Here is a 25,203-nt window from a genome sequence, read left to right as displayed (position 1 = left end):
TTGTAACAAAATCTTTGAAAATATGACTTATATGTAAACTGAAGTACTCGGCTTCAGAAGAGGTAGAGGTAGGCCGAAGAAGTATTGGGGGGAAGTGATTAGACAGGACATGGCGCATTTCCTGCTTACGGAGGACATGACCCTAGATAGGAGGGTTTGGAGGACTCATATTAGGGTAGAAGGATAGTAGGTAGTTGCGTTTATCATCCCTTGAGAGTTGTTATATTGTTGTATAGTTTCTTGTCTCTTGATTTCTGCGAGTATCTGCTGGTTAATAATGGCTTATTTACCTTCATTGTTTTCATTTTCATAGTTATTTATAGCAGTTAATTCTCCTTTTACCATGACTTTCTTGTTTTGTTATTCCTTGCTTTCATATTGTTTTCAATACGCTTGATCATATCTAACTTTTTGTCTTGTCTTGTCTTTCTTTCTCTCCTCTCTTGAGCCGAGGGTCTTTCGGAAACAACCGCCCTACCTTTCAAGGTGGGGGTTAGGTCTGCGTACACTCTATCCTCCCCAGACCCCACATAGTGGGATTATACTGGGTTTGTTGTTGTTGTTGTATGTAAACTGAAGTACTATATTCAGGTTATTCTCTTAATGCAATTTATAATATTACTATACTAGTACTTTACGTTCCGATTATCCGGAGTCATGTTTTCTTGATGTTTAGTCATGTAATTCATACTATCACCACAAGATTGGAGAGGAGAGGGCATTTGAATTAGTTTAAAAGCTGATCAAACTAAGCGTAAAATCCTTTTTTGGCTTCATGGCTTGTCTGTTGTTTACCTGAAAAAAGTGAAAAGAATAAAATTAAGTGGAAAATGACATGTCGACATGACACGTGCAATACACTATTCACCTCAAGAATAATGCATTTTCAGTAGGATAATGAGCTCACTTTGAAAAAAGTAGAGACTTGTAATAATTCCAAACAATAGAAAGGGAAAAGCTTTCAAACTTGTGGATCCAATCTGATTGTGTCCAGTGTCCACACACTTTTTGTGATGCCTAGTATTTCTGTGTGCTGTGACACCAGTAAAAACTATGAGCTACTTTCGCACAAGGAACATAAAAGTTCAGCTGCTTTCTGAAGTGACCAAAATATCCTCCCAAGTATATGCTCTTCGAATATACACCTTGAATAATTTCGTTTAAAATATTAATAAAGAAGGTTGCCTTTTTAAAAAAAAAATATTGTGCTTAAAATGTTTTTCAGAAAACACGAAATGGAGGGACCAAAATGCAAATTTTTAAATGGAAGTGTCCAAATAAGCAGTTATTCAGTAGCAGAGACATAACTTTTACTAAAATGTTAAAACATAAAAATAATATGAAAAAACCAACAAAATTCAAATAGAGTAATCTACCTATTTAAATAATATTTTCTAACAAAGGGTTATCAACACGGCTCCAGGATTTTCATTCAGGCTGTTCGGAAAATATACACTGTAATTTTTTGTCGAAGGTGTTCAAAAGTTAATATATGCACATAACCACAGAAAATTTACCCTATATATACACTGTAATTTTTTTGCCGTGGATGTTCAAGTGAACACCCTGGACTACTCGTAGATCCGCCCCTGATCAACACCCTAGTCAAATTGACACCCTTTAGACAAAGGTGGTTCCGCCGCAACAGTCATCTTTTGGATAGTTGATTGTCCATCGTATCGTACAATATCATCCTCTCATAGCCAAAAAACAATTCTTGTATCCAATTTTTACACGAAACAAATAAATATACTTCATATTTACTAAAAAAAAATGAGTGCATAATATACACATTGATCAAATTAACTTATACACATTGATCAAATTAACTTTAAGCCTTTTATGTTACTCTCGAAATAAATATTTATAGTGACATCAATATTTATATTAAAAAAATTCTTTCATCCTTTTTTGGTGTATCAGAACAGGGGTAGTTTAGTCATTACAATTACACTCCCGTGAGTGACAACATCGAGGCTATCAAATCCGCATAGTATATAAATACAGTCTCACTCATCATCTCATTACCACAATCACACAAACAACTTGTAGATCTCATTTCTTGCCGTGCAATTATCAAATCAAAAAAAATGGGCAGAACTTTCTTCGTTGGTGGTAACTGGAAATGCGTAAGCTTTTAAAATCTAACTTTTCTTCAATTTTAATAATCGATCATTCAATTTTAAAATCTGAATCGCTAGTACTACAATTTTTTTTGGCCTACGATCTGATGAAAATTGTTATATTAGCGATTTGGATCTCGATCTTATGTTGTTATGTGTATTTTGACTGAAAATAAGTTTAATCTTTTTATTATTTTGGATCTGAATCATTTTTTGCTATGTAATTGTCTTTTACTGTTTAGTGGAGTAGTTAATTGATCTATATGAAATTGGATCCGATTATTTAAAAGTATCCGATTTGTGAAGCTAAATTATAATTAGATTAATATTTTAAGATAACAATGGATATATTTAATAACTTACAACTTTTTGTGTGTGTTCTTATTGATAAACTATTATTGATAAGAACACACACAACAAAAAAAAAAAAAAAAAATTGAAAGGGCACCACGAGTGTCAAAGTCAGATTTTTCGCTAAGGTTGTTTAAGATTTAATATATAAGTATATAAAAAGTAATATATGACCTGCAAGGGTGGCTCAGTTGGTTGAGCACGGGGCTTTCATAATGGAGGTCTCAAGTTTGCCTTCTGGGTCGTGCTCGCACGGGGCTTGCCTAGTGCGGGTTATCTCTCCTGTGTGGTTTGCGAGCTATTGCACAGGAGCTGGGTTTACCGTGTGCGCACGCGAAGGGTAGGGGCTGCGGGTTCCAATGTCATAAAAAAAAAAGTAATATATGCCTATATATGTAGTATAATTTTCTGGTCACAGGTTAGAAGATTAGTTGTTTAGTTTTTACTGATTCATATATGTGTTATGTACTACTCAAACTTAGAAATGGATCTAAAATTTATTAATTTAAAATATACTCCATATCTTATGAAAACTTTTTCAACTATTTTATGGTTCACGAGGCCAGATCCACCTGTAATCGAGCTTTGCTTGATAGAAGCCTCTATAATATTTTGTAATTGATAGATGATTTAGCTCTAATAACAAAAATACAATGCAGAATGGAACCAGTGAAGAGGTCAAGAAGATAGTATCAACACTCAATGCCGCTCAAGTTCCATCACAAGATGTTGTTGGTAAGTATTTTTCGGTGTAATTAATTTTTAAGTGTTGATCGAAATATTTGGAGTATCATTTTAAGATGCCCGTATCTACTCCACTAAGCCCATAAGACAAACAAATGTAATATATTTGTATTTTTGGTTGTAACTTACCAAGACGTTTTATGTAAATGATATCTACATAAAAGCTAGTATAAAATTTGAAGGTATCCGATATTCTAGACATCATATATATCAGACAGACAACTTGATTAGCAACAACATACCCAGTGTAATCCCACAAGTAGGGGAGACAACTTGATCAGCATCAACTCTAAAGATATATTTAGTCATCTCTTCTGATTAGTTAATCGAATGAAGGAACAAAGTATCATGTTTTACTTATCCCATCTTTTATGGGAATAGTTGGTGGAGCATATTGCATAAAGCTTTTTAAATGTTGTCTCCTAAAATGAAGTCTCAATCACTATTTATTTGATGGAAAAAAATTCTGTCTTTCTGGATTATATAATCATTTGCCAGTATATTGTTGCTCTCACGTTCGCATAAACTGGACTTGGACAGAATTAGGAATATGTTTAAACAGTCGAGTGATAACAATGTAGTTGAATTGTCCTTCAAGTTCTTCACTTGCTTTTATTTGGGCTATAAATGTGTTTGGATAAGGTCTTAGTGTTGCTTAACACATTTAGCAACTCTCTCCTTTTGCAGAGGTGGTTGTGAGCCCTCCATTTGTATTTCTTCCTCTGGTCAAGAATGAGCTTCGACCTGACTTTCATGTTGCTGCCCAAAATTGTTGGGTTAAGAAAGGGGGTGCTTTCACCGGTGAAGTTAGGTATGTTACTATTCTTTTTGTGTACCATGTTGTACTTATGGAAAGACGTTATATCTAGCTGCTTAGTGTTTGAGGCCTGCACTTTGAGGAAAGAGGTGAGAGTTAGGAAATTATTGTGGTCTAGTTTCATGTATTGTTTCTTCAAGCTGCAAGTCTTGGCTTTATATTTTGACCATGGATGTTTTACGCTATCCTTGTGCAGTCTCGTGCATAGTTGAGAGGGTCTAGTCTGTAGAATTTGAGGACCGTAATTTATTCTAAGCTGTTTGCTATTCTCTGTGCAGTGCTGAGATGCTTGTAAATCTGAGCATTCCTTGGGTCATTTTGGGTCACTCTGAAAGGAGAGCCATTCTAGGTGAATCAAATGAGGTAAGCTATTTCATATAAAGCTGCTGATTTCTGTTATATCCTCAATGTAGTTATTAATCACTGAGCTGAAAGAGGATTATATTTATTATTTCTGTAACTTGTTAACCATTGATTGCAGTTTGTTGGAGACAAAGTAGCATATGCTATTTCTCAAGGTTTAAAGGTAATTGCATGTGTTGGGGAGACTCTTGAGCAAAGAGAATCAGGATCTACCATAGATGTTGTTGCAGCACAAACAAAGGCTATTGCAGGTAGAGCTATCAAATGGATTATTGTTTTCTAGCTAGAATGTGACTCGAGATATTATGTTGATGAGTGCTCCATCCACTAGCTTTTGCTTAAGACCCTATATATATATATATATATATATATATATATATATATATACAACAACAACAACAGCCCAGTGAAATCCCACATCTTGGGGTCTGGGGAGGGTATAATGTACGCAGACCTTACTCCTACCAAGGTAGGATGGCTGTTTCCGAGAGACCCTCGGCTCAATAGAAGCATAATATATATATATATATATAGATATCCATTAAATATTTATAAGTATTTGATTGTGGACCTAGTTATTATTGTATATTAACTTTAGGTCGTTATAGGAACTCAGAAACTTAAAATTCGTGCTCCGCCTCTGATGAGTCCAGTTAACATCTTGAACACTGTGCCACTTGAATGCTGTCACATAAAATGAAACAGTGAGAGTTATTATTTGGAAGAGGAACTAGCAGTAGATTTTTTATTCCTTCGTAACTGTTTTCACCTCATTTCACTGCAGACAAAGTGACAGATTGGTCAAAGGTGGTCATAGCTTATGAGCCTGTTTGGGCTATTGGGACTGGAAAGGTTGCAAGCCCCGCACAAGCCCAGGAAGTAAGTTGATTTGACCAGCTTGTTTAATTTACCCAGTAGTTCCTTTTGGTCTGTAATGAAAAAAAAGAAAAGAAAAACTAGATTTGGACGTTAGTATCAATGTTTGTATATTGATCTCATCAGTTGATATTTCCCATGTTCTTTCTTTTTCCAATTGTTTTTAACACTAGATTACAAAGATCTCACTTTCATGTTCTTTCTAGGCTTTGTCCTGGGATCTTTTGCTGGTGGGAAATGGATGGGGGAGTCATTCTGTTAAACAACTATCTAAATGTTCTTTACTTCTATGTCAAGTTGTCAACCTATTGAGTAATACTTTCGAGATAGATTGCTAGTTTCTCCTAGTGTCTTTGCAGTTCATAAATTATGTTGGTTGTGGTTTCATGATATAACCACATTGATGTAGATAATGAATGCACCCCGGAACATTAATTTGGTACGACTTTTAGCAATTTTGTTTTAAGGCTGTTTTCTGCATTCCAGGTACATGCTGAATTGAGGAAATGGCTTCAAGCAAATGTTAGTGCTGAAGTGGCTGCCTCAACCAGGATCATCTATGGAGGTAATGTTCCTATGAGTGCTATCCATTTTATTCTAATCATTTGCTGCTTCTCTCTGTTCATTTGTCACCCATGCATCAGCAATAATATCTTGAGAATTTCTTCCTGAGATTCCACACATTTGTGGAAGATAAGATTAAATCCATTTTCAGTTTAAAAAAATAAAAAATAAGATTAACTCCATATATTGCTGGACACATTATACTGGCTTCTCAAGGAAATAATTCTTGTACATGTTTGACAGTAATGATTGCAAGCTTATAGTCAGAATTTTATAATGATAGTCTACTATTGGACATAATCTTAATGAAGCAGACATAAGCTATTTGGTGCATCGTCAAATACGTGATTTTGTTACCATAACTTGGCTGCAAAATGGCTAAATAGTCATCTAGTCACCTGCAAAACTCGTCCTGCATGTTTCAGTGTGTCCTTTATTTCCTCCTTATTCCACTTTATAAACAGGATTGTTGTTTTCCCATTTGCTCCTACTAACTGAATGCTCATTATGCTCTTGCAGGATCTGTAAACGGTGCAAACTGCAAGGAGTTGGCTGGACAACCAGATATTGACGGTTTTCTTGTAGGTGGAGCTTCTTTGAAGGTATGTGAAAACTCTGGAGTTGCTTTCTTCTGCCTATTCTTGGCTTAATAATCACTGAATAATGGTTGATAAAAGAGCTGTTTTAGAGAATACAACAATATGATGCAACTTATTATTAACGTTTTCCTTTTTCTGTATTTTATAGCCGGAATTCATTGACATCATCAAGGCTGCTGAGGTGAAGAAAAGTGCCTGAGGTCTTTGTACGCGATTGGAATTTTGCAGTTTTTGATCTAGGACTTCCAATGCAGTAGACTTGTATCAAGTCAACGTCTTGTGTACTCTTTGTTGCAGTTTGAAATTTACATTACATGTACAATAAAAATGACGTACATTGCACTGCCCTACCTTTTTTGGCTGCAACAAAATTGTTTAATAAAATTAATAGTGTGTGCATCTCATCAGGATGGTTTTTTGAAATACAGCTCGCTTTGTCCGGTAACGTTGCAGACTTTTTAACGTTGAGGCCTTAGCCTATGATTAGTATTTTCTTTTGGTGGATATTTTGTGATTGGTGATCTATTTGTTGAGAGTTCTTTTGGCTTCTTAATCTTATTAAGCTATTATTTTTTGGAAGTTAATAATTAGGAGTAGTTTAATTTTGGTGTATTTGGTGCGACCAAATCATTTTCTGGTGTTTGGTTATCAGGAAAAAGTGCGAGAAAAACAACTTCATTAAAGGGGGGGGGGGGGGGGGGTGGTCTTTCAATTACTAGATGGCAGCACGGGCTCAACACTTCGAATTATAGTATATATCTATGTATATGTAGTTGTGTTTAGATAATGATTATATATATATATATTATGTTCAAAATACGATTAATATAACATTGTAGTTTGTGTTCCGTATCTAGAATTTTATTTTATTCGTATTTGCTACGAAAATTTATTAATATTTTTTAAAAGAGAAGACTTGTTTAAAAAGAAATAATTTTCCTCTCTTTGAGATAAAACAATAGCAATATTTAAGCATCAGTTGATACTTTCAATTTTAATTCGATTAATTTAACGGTGTAAAATACTTATTATTTTTTATCAAATTTTGATTTAGGTAATTCTAATTCAAATTATTAAATTAATTTTACATGTTTAAAACGAAACAAAGTAGAAATTGATTTTTTTCTTATTCTAAAGAGTCCATCATTATTGATTTAATTGTTTAATTTTCTAAGCATTTGTTTTTTAACATTGTTTGTTTTATTAATATGGGATTCACATTTTTTTTTAATATTGCTTGATTCTGTTAATATGGGGTTCACTTTTTTTTCCAGTGAGTTTGGATGTGATCAGTTCCACTTTTTTTTCTTCCTTTTTTTTTAAAGGGACAAAGGACGATGAAGCACGGGTCTAAATTCATGCTTTATATAGTTTTTTTTTTATTTTTTTTATTTTTTATATTGCTTGGTGTCGTTTAGTATGGGGCTCACCCTTTTGGACATTATTAGTTTGCATTATTTTTATGTATATATATATATATATATATATATATATATATACTATGTTCAAAACACGATTGATATAACATTGTAATTTGTGCTCCGTATCTAAAACATTATTATATTAGTGTTTGCTAATAATACAAAGTCTGCACTTTTTTTTTTGACATTGTTTATTTTTTTAATATGGGATTCACTTTTTTTTATTTTTTTATATATATTGCTTGATTTTGTCAATATGGGATACTATGTTCAAAACACGATTAATATAACATTGTAGTTTGTGCTCCATATTTAAAACTTTATTATATTAGTGTTTGCTACAAATACGCATGGTGTTTAATATGGGGCCCATAATTATTTTCACATTTATTAGAGTAAGGAAAAAATGAAAAAGTAATTAAATTCTATCTTATTTTAATATATAAGTATTTTAAGTATGTTACTTTACAATAATTTCATTTGCTCCCACTAATGGATTGATACGCACGCGGTAATGAATCCATCATTATTGACTTAATGAGATACTTTGGAAATTACATGAATATTGTTTGATTTTTTAATATGGGGTACACTTTTTTTTTTACATTATTAATTTGCATTATTTTTATGCATATATATATATATATACTATGTTCAAAACACGATTAATATAACATTATAGTTTGTACTCCTTATCTAAAACTTTATTATATTAGTGTTTACTATGAATACATAGTCTTTTTTGACATTATTTTTTTTGAATATGGGGTTCATTTTTTTTTTGATATTGCTTGATTTTTTTAATATGGGGTCCACTTTTTTTACCGTGAGTTTGGAGATGGTGGGTTTCACTTTTTTTTTATATATATTGCTTGATGTTGTTTAATATGGGGTCAATATATATGGGGCCCACAATTTTTTTTTTTACAATTTTGTTTTTTTTTATGGGCCTGTTTAATATGAGGCCCAATTTTTATTTTTTTTATATATATACTATGTTCAAAACATGATTGATATAACATTGTAATTTGTGCTCCGTATCTAAAACTTTATTATATTAGTGTTTGCTAAGAATACAAAGTCTGCACTTTTTTTTTGACATTGTTTATTTTTTTAATATGGGATTCATTTTTTTTTATATATTGCTTGATTTTGTCAATATGGGATACTATGTTCAAAACACGATTACAATAACATTGTAGTTTGTGCTTCGTATTTAAAACTTTATTATATTAGTGTTTGCTATGAATACGCATCGTGTTTAATATGGGGCCCACATTTTTTTTAACATTGTTTGTTTTTTAAATATGAGATTCACTTTTTTTTTTCAATATTGCTTGATTTTGTTAATATGGGGTCCACTTTTTTTTCCCGTGAGTTTGGATGTGGTGGGTTCCACTTTTTTTTTTAATACTGGATGTTGTTTAATATGGGGCCCATAATTTATTTTAGGGCCTGTTTAATATGGGGCCCAAAATATGGGATTCACTTTTTTTTTTTAATATTGCTTAATTTTGTTAATATGGGGTCCATTTTTTTCCCGTGAGTTTGGATGTGGTGGGTTCCACTTTTTTTTTAATACTGGATGTTGTTTAATATGGGGCCCACAATTTTTTTTTACAATTTTTTTTAATACTGGATGTTGTTGAATATGTGCTCACAATTTTTTTTAGGACCTGTTTAAAATATGGGGTCCAAATTTTTTTTTTTAATGTTGGTGGGGGGGGGGGGTTCCACACACGGACGACGAAAGAAGCACCAACCGGTGCTTCTAATATAGTAGAAATGTTTATCTTCTTACTTAACATTATTTGCTCTTTGATTCAACTAATGTTCAGACATTGTTTAGTAGGGCTGTTCACGGTTTTGGTTAAAACCAAAACCAAACCGAAAATTTAACCCAACTGAATAAAAAAATCGACATTTGATTTGGTTTGGTTTGGTTTGGTTTTAAATTTTAAAAACCGATAATATTTGGTTTGGTTATGGTTATATTAAAAAATAACCGAATAAATAACCGAACCGAACCGATAAATTATATACATAAATTTTATAATTATTTATATGTATAATATTAGTTTTTCATAAATAATTATAAATATTTTATACCTTTTAATCATCAATTTGATTTCTGGTCTACTTATTTTACATGATTGTTTAAGGCCCGTGTTTTTAAGAATATGTTCAAGCCCATGTCTTTAAGTCTTTTAACTCTTTAAGTGTTAAGTGTAAACCTACTAACAGAAGCTCACGTTAGAGTCTAATGTCTTTAACTTAAATTTTTAGCCTTTCTTTGTTAGCCATTTGATTTTAGGTTGTTTCTTCTTCTTTTTTCGAATTTATACCTTTCTTTTTTTCTTGTCTGAATGGGTCCTAAAGTTCTAATATTTTTCATATGAAAAAGATAGAGGTTGTAGATTTGGAGGTTCCTATAGAAGATACTTCGGTAACATCAACATTTGCTGCAACTCAAGCACATGGTAATGTCCTCATATTTCTTTCGTGAATAATCCTCCTAAAAAGCAGAAAAGAACAATTCCTTGTAGTCGAGACCCTAGCCTTGGGGATAATGATAGAAAAACATCTGAAGTTTGGGATCATTACAGAAAGTTTTTTTTAATTAAATGGGAGAATTGAGGGCAAAATGCAAGTACTGCCCCAAAGTTTGGGATCATTACACAAAGTTTTTTTATTTCATATATTTTCATTTTAATTTTAGGTAGTTTTTATGTTTATTAATATGTATGTTTGTAACAACAACTAAAAGCTCCTATGCTCTACTTTATTTCCAGGTATGTATATTAAGATGACAAAAATGGTGTAGCCACTACTTAGTTAGTTTTAGCTTTATATGTAATAGTTTAGGAACTTTGGGTAACTTGAGTACGACACTATCAGTAATAGTGAAAATGTTTCTACGATGTATGTTCCACCTTAAACTATAAATAAAAGATATCGTTTGAACAAAAAAAAAGACATGTCTTTTTCAACTTTTTAATGTTTACTGATAAGTCTCATGGCTGCTAGTCATAAACCGAAAAATCCAACCAAACCGAACCAAACCGACAATAACCAAACCGGTGGTTATTATTTTATTTGATTTGGTTATGGTTTTAGACATTTAAAAACCGACTAAATTGATTTGGTTATGATTTTAATCAATAACCGATCCAAACCGAATCATGAACACCCCTATTGTTTAGTACACAAAAGTTTCATAAAAACACACTTATATTTGTTAATGTTGTTAATAATATTTAATGTATATCTTTTGAAAAATATTTTCCTCTACTGAACATATTTTAGGATCCGACGATCTTGACCAAAACATTTTCCTACAGGGTCTTGGTTTTGCTTCTAGAAATCTGGTTTCATACTTTAAATTTGTGACGGTCTAACTAGTTACTCTAAATTTATGAGTAAATCTTTTAATCTTTGCATGTTAAACTATAGTTTATGGACGCGGAAACTTTAGTTGAACGTGACGATAGGCCTTTTTCTCGTCTGCTTTTTAGTGTAGAAATTGGAGAATGAAATTCATCAATCTTGGTAAACACGTGATGGCACTTCTTGTGCAAATTGTCTACTGATACAAATATACAACCCAACATTAATATGTTCTGTCAATAGATATAAGCCAACATTAATATGTTCAATGGGTAAATTGAATGTACTGGTTTTTTTAAATTTGTGATTTGAGTCTAAGCAACTAAGCAATCACTAGTTAATTCATTTTATCCTTGTTTCGAAAACTAGAGTTTATGGACGCGAAGACTTTAGTTGTATGTGAAGATAGGTCTTTTTCCCCTCTTGTTTGGACGCAAAGACTTTAGTTGTATGTGAAGATAGGTATAAGCCAACATTAATATGTCTATTGATACAAATATACAACCCAACATTAATATGTTCTGTCAATAGATATAAGCCAATATTAATATGTTCAATGGGTAAATTGAATGTACTGTTTTTTTAAAATTTGTGATTTGAGTCTAAGCAACTAAGCAATCACTAGTTAATTCATTTTATCCTTGTTTCGAAAACTAGAGTTTATGGACGCGAAGACTTTAGTTGTATGTGAAGATAGGTCTTTTTCCCCTCTTGTTTGGACGCAAAGACTTTAGTTGTATGTGAAGATAGGTCTTTTTCCCCTCTTGTTTTATTGGAGAAGCTGGAGAATGGGATTCAATCTTCGTAAACACGTGATGGCTATTGTGCAAATTGTCTATATATTGATAGAACATAGATATCCAACCCAAATTATATGTTCAATGAATGAATTGAATGCTAGTCTGAAAGTGAAGATTTCCAATATCTTGGGAAGTTGATTGATTGATTCCTCAAAAACAAGGAACGTGAGACTACTTCCAAGTCATTTGACACTGATATTTAATAATGTTGCATTTTGTTGTACGACAAAGGTGTTGTAATTTCACATGTTAGTTGACTTCATTTTCCTTCACAAGCATGTCATCCTCTCAAATGGTTACTAGAACGACAAGAATTAAGTGAAAATATATGATACTATTTTTTTATTTGTCAATTTTAAAAAGATAATAACATCTTTCTATACTTGAATATAATTTAATTTTCAATATATCATTTTAGCCTAAATAGCATGAACCTCTAGGCAAAGGGATTCCATGACATTGTTTATGACGGTTACGATTTACATTGATTGAGGGAATGTGTTTTCTCCTTATATGTATAGTTTTGAAAAATTCTTTCTTTACGAAGTAGCTTTTGGGGTTGATTAGACCAAGGTCCATTTTTCACATGGTACTGGAGCAACAACTCATCGATCACTGATGAGTTGTGTTTCTCAATGTTGGGTTCAGTATTGTGTTAGTCACGCTCTAGTTGTCCAGAACGTGTGCGGGAGTAAAGTCCAGGTCCCGTATTGAGTGAGGAAATGTGTTATGGTCTCCTTATATGATCTTGGACAATTATTCTCGTGCTCTAATTTTTTGAGATTGAATTAGAGTACTTAAAATCCATTTCTTTACAAAAACCAGAAGTTCCAAAGATTTTGCTTTCTTTCAATACTGGTAGTTGAATTCTCATTTGGCAAATTATTTTAACATACTTCTTGTAAAATTCGTCATGATGATGCTACAGTACTTAGAGTGATATCTCCATCAGTTTCTCCAAACCACGAATTAATGAATTCTATTATGTTTGAAAAATATTTAATTTAGATATTGAATTGCAGCTAGCTTTTAATCTGGTATTTAATATTCTACCATTAATTAAAAAACAAAAGTAGAATTAGATTATGGTTGAAGAACATTCTGGTATGCTGCAAATTGCAATGTGGACGCTTACAATTCTTTTCCTCATATTAAGTTGCTTTTGGAGCTGCTATAATAAATTATTTCTAGAGGCTTAAATTAGTTCTTCCAATAAAATAGAGTATAATTACAACAAACAGACAAAAAGAAAATGTCATCTCCAGGCTGCCAATAGGATAGAGTCAAGAAATCATTTTTCTAGATTGAAAACCGAATAAAATAAGAATATTTTTAAATATATATAGTTTGATTGGAGTGTAGATTGTTCACATGACGAATCTAATTGTTCATTGGCCTGTGAATGACATAAAGAGATTGCTAGGGTCAACTCATATATTGTGAACGGGGGCGGAGCCACATTGGCTCCGGGGGTGGTTCATTCAAACTCTCTTGGTGAAAAATTGCAGTGTATTTTTAAAGTTAAAATTATTTTATTATGTATATATAGTAGATGTTGAACCCTCTGACTTCTTCGTGTATTTACCTTTTATAATTTTTGAACCCCTAGATGAAAATCCTAACTCCGCCACTGATTGTGAAGAAGTACTAACCATATATGGAACTTGTTACATCAATTTACAAGGGGTTCGTTTTTTGGTAGGATAGGATTCTAATTTCAAAATTTCAATATAAACTTAAGATTTAGAATTTTTCATTTCGAGATTAGTAATTTAGGGTTGTTTATATTATAATTGTGATATTATTTTTATACCATACTCCAAGTGAAATTAACTCCGGGTTAAAATAATAAAATGATGCAATTGCCCTTTTCCAAGCTTTTCTCCTGAAGTCTTTAAAGAAACCAAGGTTAAAATTTAATATAAAAATCCATCCAAGTTCATCTAGTTTAAATTAAACACATATTTACTTCTTTATGTTTAATTTTTAGTCAAATGAATCAAATCATCTACCAATAAGACTAGATAATTTCGTTATTATTTTAATTGTATCTACTAAATAATTTCGTTATTATTTAATTCTCGTATTACAATTCTTAATGGGGTTTTGGGGGGAGGGGGGGAGATGGAAGCTCGATTATTGGTTCGACCATAATCAGTAAGTTTTGTTCAAACAGTTTATGTATAAACTAAATATGTACACAGTAAATTCAGAATTCAATTATTAAACACTTGAAGTTATTGTTGTAAAATTCAAAATTCATAAAGTTAAAATTCTAACTTCCTCTCTAATTTATTTTTATTGTAATTTCGAGATTACTTGATTGCAAACCAAAAAGACCCTCCAAGCTTAGAAAATATATTATGTTTGTTTGGAGACTTTGTAAGTCCCATGAGTTAATTATTTGAACTTCCGTTGTCTTTAGTTTGGCACATTGGGAGTGAATTTTCCAATTTCTTTCTTGCCAGTTCAGTTTGGTTATGTCGTTTGACTGGTTGTACGATTTCACATTGGCCTTTCCAAAAATTCATGCACATGGACACTTATAGAAGTAGTAGAATATAAAGAGACAAGAGTAAGAAAGAAAAGAAACAGTATGAAGGTACCATTGATTACGGAGGCATATCTAAAATTTAAAAATTATAAGTAGTTTTTATATCAATTTCAATATAATATTATGATATAACTATGTTCACTATCAAACATTTACAGGTATTTTATAAATTTCTTAATAAGTTATATGCAAAAATTACTGAGTTCACGTGAACTGTAACCAAACTTTTAGATCTGCCCCTAATTGACTGATGTTTTACATCTATGATGAGGAAAATCTTCTTAGGTTGTCATTTAGACCTTTTTTTTTTTTTTTTTTGATTTTTTAGTATATGATATTCAGTTCTCTGTTTGATTAATTCGAAATCCCATAAAAAAGTTTTACTTTGTGAAATAAAAGGCTCCTTATTTATTTGCTTAGTTATACATGTAACCATACTTGCTCTTAGATTCACGGCGCTAATTAAAAATGCCAAAAAAGGGAGTAAAAAATTTGCGTTTCTACGTGGATGATACATATGTCATTATCAACTTGCGAATGTGTGTATGATCATATTTCCTTAAAAAATCATTATGTAAGGGTGCGTTTGGTATGAAGGAAAAAAATACTCTTTGTAAAATATTTTTTATTTTTGATTGATTAAGACTTTTGAAAGATGTGTTTTTAAGAAAACACATTCCTTAAAAATGACGAAGTTATGGGAGAACAAATTATCTTCTTCCATCCTATTCTCGCTCAACCCCAGAACCACGCCCACCCCCACCACATCACCATCATACTTCGTGCCCCTCTCATAATATTTTAACAGATTACTTGCGAATGTGTGTATGATCATATTTCCTTAAAAAATCATTATGTAAGGTGCTTTTGGTACGAAGGAAATACTCTTTGTAAAATATTTTTTATTTTTGATTGATTGAGACTTTTGAAAGGTGTTTTTCTAAAAAAACACATTCCTTAAAAATGATGAAGATAACTTCCTAGTAAAGTAGGGAGAACAAATTATTTTCTTCCATCCTATTCTCGCTCAACCCCACCACCCCCACCCCCACCACATCACCATCGTACTTCGTGCCCCACTCTCATAATATTTTAACAGATTATGTACAAATATTTTTGAAAATATTATCTGCTTACTAACTAAACAATAAAAAATAAATAAGAAAATTTCTTATTTTTTCAGAAAATATTTTTCATTGTACCAAACACACTTAAGTATTTATTTTAGTACATTACCCTTTATTACCTATATTTTAGAGATCTAATTAATAAGATTGAAACTGATTACTTAATGAAAAATAAAATTATAAAATGTAATTAATTTTCTTGATTTGTTGAAATGCATGAGGAATTTGTTTTTATTAGTATACTTGAAAATAAAAGAATGAGGTGGTTGGGTTGTTGGAAAGGCCAAAGGGTGCTGAGAATAAATTTTAACTTATATTATTTAAGAGGAAAGATATCATTTAATCCCTGAACTTGACATGAAAATTCACTTTAGCAGCTAAATTTAAGTTGTATTTATATACCTTCCTTAACAACTTTCATTTCAATTATTTTCCACCTTAAAAAGATAATACCACTCTCATAATGTGAGGTGTATTACACTCGTGCCACTTCATTGCCACATCAATGCCACATCATTACCACATCGTTGTCATGTCAAAATTACCAACACTTCATTTTTTTATTTTTTTTTAATTATTTTTTCTCTTTCTCTTTCTCTTTCTTCTTCTTCTTCTTCTTCTTCTTCTTCTTCTTCTCCCTTTTCTCTTTCTTCTTCTTTCTCCTCATCCTCACTCTACTTTTAGCAACCACTACGCCGCTGCTACCGCCACAACCGCCACCGCCGCAAAAAAATCATTATTATTATCAGTTCAAATTGGATGAACTGTCCTTCAAAAAAAAAAATCATCACCTTCATCTTTAATCCACACCCACCACCACCACCATCATCTCCCCACCAAATTTCATCCAATTCCTTCTCAAATTAGTTCCACTTATACTCAAATTCATCCAAATTGATTGTTTTGGTTGTTATTGTTGGCCATTATTAGTTTGGACGAACTGCCCTTAAAAGAAAAAAAAAGTCACCACCACCATCTTTAACCCACACCCACAACCACCACCATCATCTCCCCCAACAAATTCCATCCAACTCCTTCTCAAATTAGTCCCATTTACACTTAAATTCATCCAAATTGGTTGTTTTGGTTGTTATTGTTGGCCATTATTAGTATTATTATTAGCAAACTCATTTCTTCCATGACCATTATTCCATAACTTTATTTTTGAAAGAAAATCAAAATCAAAATCAAGAAACCAAAAAATGGTGAAAATGAAAAGAAAAGAATGATGAGAATACAAACAGAAAGAAAGATTTGTGAAGAAGAAGAAGGAGGAAGATGGTGGGGGCGGGGCTGCGGGGTGAAGAAGAAGAAGGTGGTGAGGGCGAGGCTGTGGGGTGAAGAAGAAGAAGGTGGGGGCGGGGTTGTGGCGTGTGGGGGGAGGGGGGTTGTGAAAAATATGGTGGGTGGGGCTGTAGAGTGGGAAGAAGATGGTGGGTGGGGCTGTGGAGTGAGAGGGGGATTGTGAAGAAGATGGTTTTTTATTTTTATTTTATTTTTAATTGTAATAATTTTTATCTTATTTTTTAATTTATAATATATATATATATATATATATATATATATAATATGAGCGGGTCCACTTTTTTTGCCACATTAGCATTTGGGGTTGTATTTAATTAAGATGAAAGTTGTTAAGGAGGGATATATAAATACAACTTAAATTTAATTATTGAAGTGAATTTTCGTGCCAAGTTCAGAGGTTAGATGATGACTTTTCTCATTATTTAACGTCATTTATTACGACGCCCTTATGTCAAGTCTTAAGTATGTTAAAAAAATATGCGGTGTCTGCTCCTCCTTTCTTTATGAACAGGCAACACACAACCCCAACCACCACATGTAAACATGGAGTGAAATACTATAATTAATGGTGCTACCTTTCTTGCAACCAATTGACTTTAAGCAGCTTACACACATCCTGCATAATTTTTTACATAAATGTAATATCTAATTCTCCCTCCATTTCAATTTATATAAATCTATTTGACTGGGCACGACAGTTAAGAAAAGAGTAGACTTTTAAAATTTGTGGTTCACAATAAGTTTTGAAAATTTGTGTGGCTGTAAATCATTCATAAAGTGAATTTATTTCCAAATTAGGAAAGAGGTCATTCATTTTGGCACGGACTAAAAAAGAAATAAGTTCAAACAAATTAAAACAAAGGGAGTATGATATAGCTAAATAATTCAGCTCCCATTGCATTTAATTCAGAGTTTTGAATTTGAGCTCTGAAAATAAAGAACGTCTCAGTAAATACTCTCTCTGTTCCAAAAAGATTATCCTCCTTTCTTTTTTAGTATGTCCCAAAAAGATTGTCCCCTTTTTATATTTAGAAACAATTTAACTTTATGGATAATTTACAGCCACACAAATATTTAAAACTTTTTTTGAATTACACATTTCAAAAATATCTCTTTATTTTTAAAATTTTATATCGAGTCAAAAAAAGATAATTTTTTTAAGTCGGAGTAACATGTTATCTCTTGTAAAGTTTATCGAGCACAACACTGATTATCAACCAGTAAATTTTAGATGCCAAACTTCCGTATTGATGTGAGTTATTAGAGAAGATCAGGATGTCATTTCGATAGTACTCCACTTTTATTCATTGAGACAAAATCCTTTTATCATTACCATTAAATCACTAAAACCGACTTTTCATTCTTACTCGACAAGTGTTTTCTTGAAGTCAAACTCCCTTCTGCCTTTACACTCGAGGTCTAATCTTTGTCCGACCCAAAAAACTCTTCTCAAGACGAAAAACCAATTGATAATAACACTTTTCTCTTTGTAAGTTTATCCACCGCAACAATGATTATTAGCGAGTGAAGTTTAGTCTTTGAATGCCTAAATGAGCAAAAAATAATAATTAAACCTTAGTTACGAATTTAAGTGAGTCGATTAATATGAACTCACAGAAATAGATTATCCTGTTTAAATTCATCTCAAACTAATATTATACTTAAAAAGAATGAAAAATGCTTAATCGAATGAAATTATGGAGCCGTTTGTCCACATTTATTTTTCATTTTTTCAATTTTAAAAATACTATTTATTTATAAATTGATTGATTTTTTTGAATGTTTCGTTACTATATACTGTTTTTTTGTTATTTGCTTAGCGTATTGTTTCTTCTCCTTTTTTGACTTTATTTTTGCTTTATCTTGAGACGATGGTCTATCAAAAACAATTTCTCTACCTCCTAAAAGTAGTGGTAAGGTATGCGTATACTTTATCCTCCTCAAACCCCAATTATGGAATTATAGTGAGTATATTGTTGTTGTTGATGATGATTTTTTGAATTTCTAAGTCCTTAAGTTTGGAAAATTAATTTTAACTGATTTTCAAGTGAAACTCCTTCCACTCATAAACTTTTTTTTTTTTTCCAAACTAAATGTATATACTCTTTCTAACTTAACTTCAGATGCTAAGTCAAACAAGAGGAGAAAAAAAAAAAAAAACTTCAGATGCTATTTTCGACCCAACTTTTACGCCTCAAATGGCCACGTATAAACATTTCTAGAAACTGTTTTTATCATCAGATTAATTTGAAAGTTGTTGATGTTGATCCAAAGGAGGAAATTGGGTGCAGTAAATGCACACGTTTGTCTTCTTCTGCAAGTTGGCCACAGCCAACCAGCAGCCAAAAAATAAAGAAGGCTCCACGCTGAAAAAGATAGGCTTTAGCATCTAAACCTCTAGATAAAAAGCTAAGCTGGTCCCCACACCCCATTAACAATTTAATTAATTGTGACGCATTTTTTTTTTAATTTGTTAGAAAGAATGTTACATTTTTATAATTGAAAAAAAATCAACTTAACATCAAAATCTTACACAAAATATTTGAGATTTATTTTAGATCATAATTTTAAAAAGTATTTTTTTCTTAAATTTTATACCAAGTCAAGTAGTATAAGCATAAATTGGGACGGAGGAAATATTACATTACCTTTTCTCTCTTTTCTTGTATGTATTTACGAGAGAAAATAGCAAAAATGGTCCTTCATAATTAGAAATAATTTTAAAATAGTCTTTGAATATATTTTTGAGTAGTTTTGAGCTTTTAAGTTTTTCAAAAATAGGCATTTTAGCATAAATTAAATATTTAATAAACATAAACCGTGAAAAAATGAAATTGGTGTGAACTCATATTTAGAGATGCAATTTTTGCTATTTATTCTATTTATAGAGTTTGGTGTAGTTTTTTGAGGTGTAGTGTTATTACCTTTGTCTATTTTAGATGTCTGGTGTAAATGTTATTATGAGATTTTTGATACTTGACATAAATTTCTTGTTGCTTGTAGTTATTCCCTGTGCTCCAATTTATGTGACACTTTTGCTTTTCGAGATTCGAACTATGTGAACTTTGATCATATTTTAAAATATTTTTTGTTATCATAGTGACTTGAGAAGAATTGCAATTTGTAGTACTTTACCTATAGATTTTGAATACGTGAACTTTATTTTTTAAAATATTGAGTTGATCTAATCCAATTTAGTTTTGAAAATTACTTAATTTGACTCTCGATAACAAAAATTATCATATAAATTGAGATAAATAGAGTAAATCTTGTTTTTTCTTACAACAACAACAATATCCAGTATAATCCCACAAAGTGCGGTTTGGGGAGAATAGAGTGTACGCAAACTTCACTTTGGCAGGTAAAGAAACTATTTCTGGTAGACTCTCGACACAAGGACAATGAATTCAAAGCTGGTAGAGTTCGGTAAATATAGATCCAAAACTGATCAACAATATACTTAGGGGTCGTTTGGTTTAAGGTATAAGTTGGGTTATGCCAGCACTAATTTTTATACCATGTTTGGTATAAGGTATAAATTTATACCTTATACCAAACATGGTATAAAAATTAGTGCTGACATAACCCAACTTATACCTTCTTAACTCACTTATACTGGGATTATTTTATACCATCTTTTAGATGGTATAAAATAATCCCAATAGACGGGATAAATTAGTCCCGGAATTATAATCCCGGGACTAATGAGTCCTTAAACCAAACGACCCCTTAAGGCACTATAGTTTTACATATCTCAAACTATAAGGGACAATATTTGTTATGAAAAAACAATTTTCAAGGAAAAAAAAAAAATTGACTCAGACAAGAAGAAAGGTCAAAGTACCCTTTTGTAGGTTTTGGCCTTTGCAAGTGTAGAAAGAGAATCTCGTGAAACCCACCCAACAAAGTACACCAATATTTTTTCAACACATATAAACTACATTTCTTTTTGTTCACACTTAGCTCTATTTTAGCTTTCTTAAAGTTTCCCTTTTGAGTTTATATATGTAAACTCAACAATCAAATCAATTGCTGTTCATTTATTTTGTTGAGTCACCCTTTTAGTTTCTTTCCAAGAGGAAAAAAGATTGAAGCTTTTGTGTTCTCTAATTTAATGGGTTCTTGTATCAGTGTTAGAATTAAAGCTGAGAGTCCTCTTCATGCAGGTAAATTAATTTTTCCTTTTCTGGTAAATTAATGTTTGTCAATCAAGTTATTTTTATAAGCTAAGACATGCTAGCAGACTTAATGAAACTAGAAAAGGTACAATTTTGTGTGTGTACTACTATTTATGGAATATTATGGGTTCTCTTTTAAAGTTATCTAGCTGTAAATCAACTTGGATATTCTTTCCTTTTAGATTAAAAGGTAATCATGGTCTCTAGTTTTTATAGGATCAATTGGAAGAAATTTGTGTAAAGCTTATTGTAACATTTTCTTGTTTTATCCAGTTCTTCTGTTCTATCCAGTACATTTAATTAGCTGAAATATGTTCACAAAGTCAATGAAACTGAAAAAGGTAGATTTTTTGTCTGTACTATTAATGGAAAATTTTATGGTTTCTGTTTTAAAGTTATCTAGCTATAAATCAACTTGGATTTCTTTCCATTTTTCTGATTAAAAAGAAAAACATTGTCTCTATTTTTTATAGGATCAATTTGAAGAAATTAGTGTAAAATTTACTGGATTTTGTTGATCTTTATGGAGGCAATTTTAATGTACTAAAAAAATATTTCTCCAAATTGTAATGAGAATACTAAAACAATTATCATAACAAGTTTTTTCTATTAGCTGAGATTTGTTAGCTGACATAATGAAGCTAAAAAGGTAGGTTTTCTGTGTGTACTATTTATGGAAAATTTTGGGTTCTGTTTTAAAGTTATCTAGCTATAATTCAACTTGGATTTTCTTTCCATTTTTTGATTAAAAAGAAAAAAAGAAACCATGGTCTCTAGTTTTTATAGGATCAATTTGAAGAAATTAGTATAAAATTTATGGGAACTATTTTGGGTTATATCTGGATTTTGCTGATCTGTACGGAGGTAATTTTTATGTACTAAAAAATATTTCTCCAAATTGTTATGAGAATAGTAAAACAATTTTCTTAGGCTGCTATCATAATTCAATGTTTTGGAAACTATACTTATGTGTGTTCGGCAAAATTCAGTAGCTTTGGCCTATTTGTGTTAAAAATCTACTTAATTTGTAAAAATAATTTATCCTCCAGTAAGCTGCCTTTTCTACAATCCAGAACCGATAAACTTAAAATTGTAGGTCTGCCTCTATGTTCAAGACCCTGAACCTCAGTGCAAAGAAAGTTGAAAATGATGGAGAACTTCTAAGTTTTATTTAATTTCATTAATGCCGTGATATTATTGGAGGTAAGTAACCATTTGTTTCCACAGGAGCAAATGACGGAACAGAGTTGAGTAGTAGGCGGCTTTCGTATTCATCAGCTCCGTTAACTCCTCGAAGTCAGAGTGAAATCCTGGAATCGTCGAATCTGAAAAGCTTTAGTTTCAATGAACTCCGAGTAGCCACGAGGAACTTCCGACCTGATAGTGTGTTGGGAGAAGGCGGGTTTGGTTGCGTTTTTAAGGGTTGGATAGACGAGCATACGTTTAAAGCTGCAAGGCCAGGAACTGGATTGGTCATAGCTGTAAAGAGATTGAACCAAGAGGGATTTCAAGGTCACAAAGAATGGCTGGTATATAAACTCTTCCCTTTAAAGATTTGAGATAATTACAGTCCAATGCCTTTCGATGATCTAATTTGCAAAATAGCTGGAAAATGGATAAGTTATGTATATTTATGCATACAATCAGTGTATTCATACTCAATATACATAATCAGTATATACAGTTTGTATATTTTGCCTAGCGCCTGTAATTAATTTAGGCCGACGGGCGAAAATGAAGCAAGCCCTTAAGATTTTCAATGATCATTGTATGAAAGACATGTCGGAATTGTTGAAGATAGATCATTTAGCCGTAATGTGATTAGCAGATCATGTTTCCTGTAATTCTTGATCTTGATTAGTTGATTAATTGTTTTCTCGGTCAACTTCAACTACAGGCGGAAATCACTTACTTGGGTCAGCTATCTCATCCTAATCTCGTGAAGTTGATCGGATATTGCTTAGAAGATGAACACAGGCTTCTGGTGTATGAGTTCATGGCTAGAGGAAGTTTGGAAAATCATTTATTCAGAAGTGAGTACAGCTTGCCTAAAACCATAATTCCGTATTTATGTGGATTCACGGGAACCCAATAGATTTCTTCTACACCTTATATATGTATTAAGAAATTTACTAAATATCTATAATTTTTACTGTGGGCTCGGTTATTATTGTATACAAACTTGAAATTGTTATAGGAATCCATAAACTTCAAATCTTGAATCTGCATATGATTTGAGGATCCAATATCTCATTCATATAATGTCATGACTTAACCTTTGGTACAACATCTTGAACAGGGAGTACTTATTTCCAGCCGCTATCATGGAATCTCCGAATGAAGGTTGCTCTTGAGGCAGCCAAGGGACTGGCTTATCTCCACAGCCCGGAAGCTAAAGTTATATATCGGGATTTCAAGTCATCTAACATTTTGCTTGATGCTGTAAGTAAAACAACTATGAAATTTAGTCTGCTAGAAGTTTAATAATGTTTATTTTATCGTCTTACGATCTGTCCATGCCATGAATTGGCAGAATTACAATGCAAAGCTTTCTGATTTTGGATTGGCAAAGGATGGGCCAATAGACGGTCAAAGCCATGTATCTACTAGAGTAATGGGTACCTATGGTTATGCTGCTCCTGAATATATGGCCACAGGTAATACATCCTCTCGTTAATTTAGCTTATTACTATTAATATTCTCCCCAGCTTGTTACTATTAATTTAGGTTATCTAACTCATTAGCCTTTTCCCGTGCAATGTTGTGGTTTAGAAGTGGTCTGTTCCTGTGACAGTAAAAAATTTCTTCATTTTCTGATTGTCATCTCACCTGTGTAGGCCATCTAACTGCCCGAAGTGACATATACAGTTTTGGGGTTGTTCTTCTAGAAATGCTGACAGGCCGTCGAGTGGTGGACAAAAACCGTCCGCATGGGGAACATAATCTAATTGAATGGGCTAAGCCTTTCCTGGCTAGTAAACGAAAAGTCCTCCGTGTTATGGATCATCGTATAGAAGGTCAGTACCCAGTGGAAGGAGCACTGAAAGCAGCACTTCTTGCAGTCAAATGCCTGGCATTAGAACCCAAATTCAGGCCCAAAATACCCGAAGTCGTAAAGGCATTGGAGCAACTTCAGAACTTAAACGAATCAGGAAGTCTCAAACGCGAAACGACGCAAAGGAAGCATCCTCGAAGAAAAACTTCTTCTCCGAGGCCAACTGCTTCTCCCCAGCTTGTTACTTGAATCGAGAAATGAACGACAACAGCTTTAACCAATATACTACCTGAAATGAGAGAAAATGACGAGACATCTTGCTAGGTAGACTGAATCTCGGTAACTACGAAATATGTTGTAAATTTGTACCAATCATCTTAGCAGTCTACAGTTCTTATTTTGATCTAGCTAGAAATTTACCATTGATGTTGTCTTCATACATCTATGCTAAATAGCCTTTTGTTGTATATAGCCTTTTGAGCTTTTGAGAGCCAAAGAAGTGAAAAAAGGGACTTTTAACATATTTGTACTACTTTTTTTGAGAATTTTATACATGCCTGAGATAGAATTTAAATGGAGAAACATGATTATGTTCACGTCATGTAAATAGGATATTTCTCTCTATATTCTGGCCCTCGTTTTGCAGGATCAAAACCAATGAAATGAAGAAGGTTAAAAGCTTTTTCGCGTCCGGTGTTTACGTCAAACACATAAGTGGTCATGTTTGATTGATAAATTGAGGTGAAAGTGTACATTGTAAACCATAGTTTAGTGATAAAATGTATGTGAAGAAGCATGTTACACATTCAGCAATTAGCGGAAACACCGGATGTATGTAAGTTCTCAATAAGTTCCTCCATAAGCTATCAGCTATGGATGGCCATGGTTTTAGAGTGGTTTCGTCTACTACAAACTTACTCCATCCAGTATTTACACTAACCCAATGAATACAAGATATGTGTGTCAATATACATTCTTATCACTAAAATCATAATTTAT

At 32.2% G+C, this 25,203-nt stretch overlaps 2 protein-coding genes across 2 annotated transcripts; both read left to right on the top strand.

The window, feature by feature from the left end:
* Positions 1 to 1,973: 1,973 nt before the first annotated feature.
* Positions 1,974 to 6,882, top strand: LOC132614384 (triosephosphate isomerase, cytosolic). The gene is made up of 9 exons (XM_060328832.1): positions 1,974 to 2,129; positions 3,134 to 3,209; positions 3,906 to 4,029; positions 4,314 to 4,398; positions 4,517 to 4,649; positions 5,183 to 5,277; positions 5,761 to 5,839; positions 6,358 to 6,440; positions 6,586 to 6,882. Exons 1-9 carry the CDS (start codon positions 2,091 to 2,093, stop codon positions 6,634 to 6,636), a joined length of 765 nt encoding a protein of 254 aa, XP_060184815.1. The 5' UTR covers positions 1,974 to 2,090; the 3' UTR covers positions 6,637 to 6,882.
* A 14,036-nt stretch (positions 6,883 to 20,918) lies between these two features.
* Positions 20,919 to 24,788, top strand: LOC132615195 (receptor-like cytoplasmic kinase 176). Its single transcript, XM_060329761.1, has 6 exons — positions 20,919 to 21,197; positions 22,437 to 22,738; positions 23,107 to 23,242; positions 23,509 to 23,651; positions 23,743 to 23,866; positions 24,047 to 24,788. The coding sequence occupies exons 1-6, from the start codon at positions 21,146 to 21,148 to the stop codon at positions 24,451 to 24,453; spliced, it is 1,164 nt and encodes a 387-aa protein (XP_060185744.1). The 5' UTR covers positions 20,919 to 21,145; the 3' UTR covers positions 24,454 to 24,788.
* The last annotated feature ends 415 nt before the right edge of the window (positions 24,789 to 25,203 follow it).

Source organism: Lycium barbarum, chromosome 10 (genome assembly GCF_019175385.1).
Source record: "Lycium barbarum isolate Lr01 chromosome 10, ASM1917538v2, whole genome shotgun sequence".
In the NCBI taxonomy this organism is placed as follows: domain Eukaryota; kingdom Viridiplantae; phylum Streptophyta; class Magnoliopsida; order Solanales; family Solanaceae; genus Lycium; species Lycium barbarum.
Note: the sequence above shows the minus strand (reverse complement) of the source record. Positions and strands in the feature narration are given on the sequence as shown.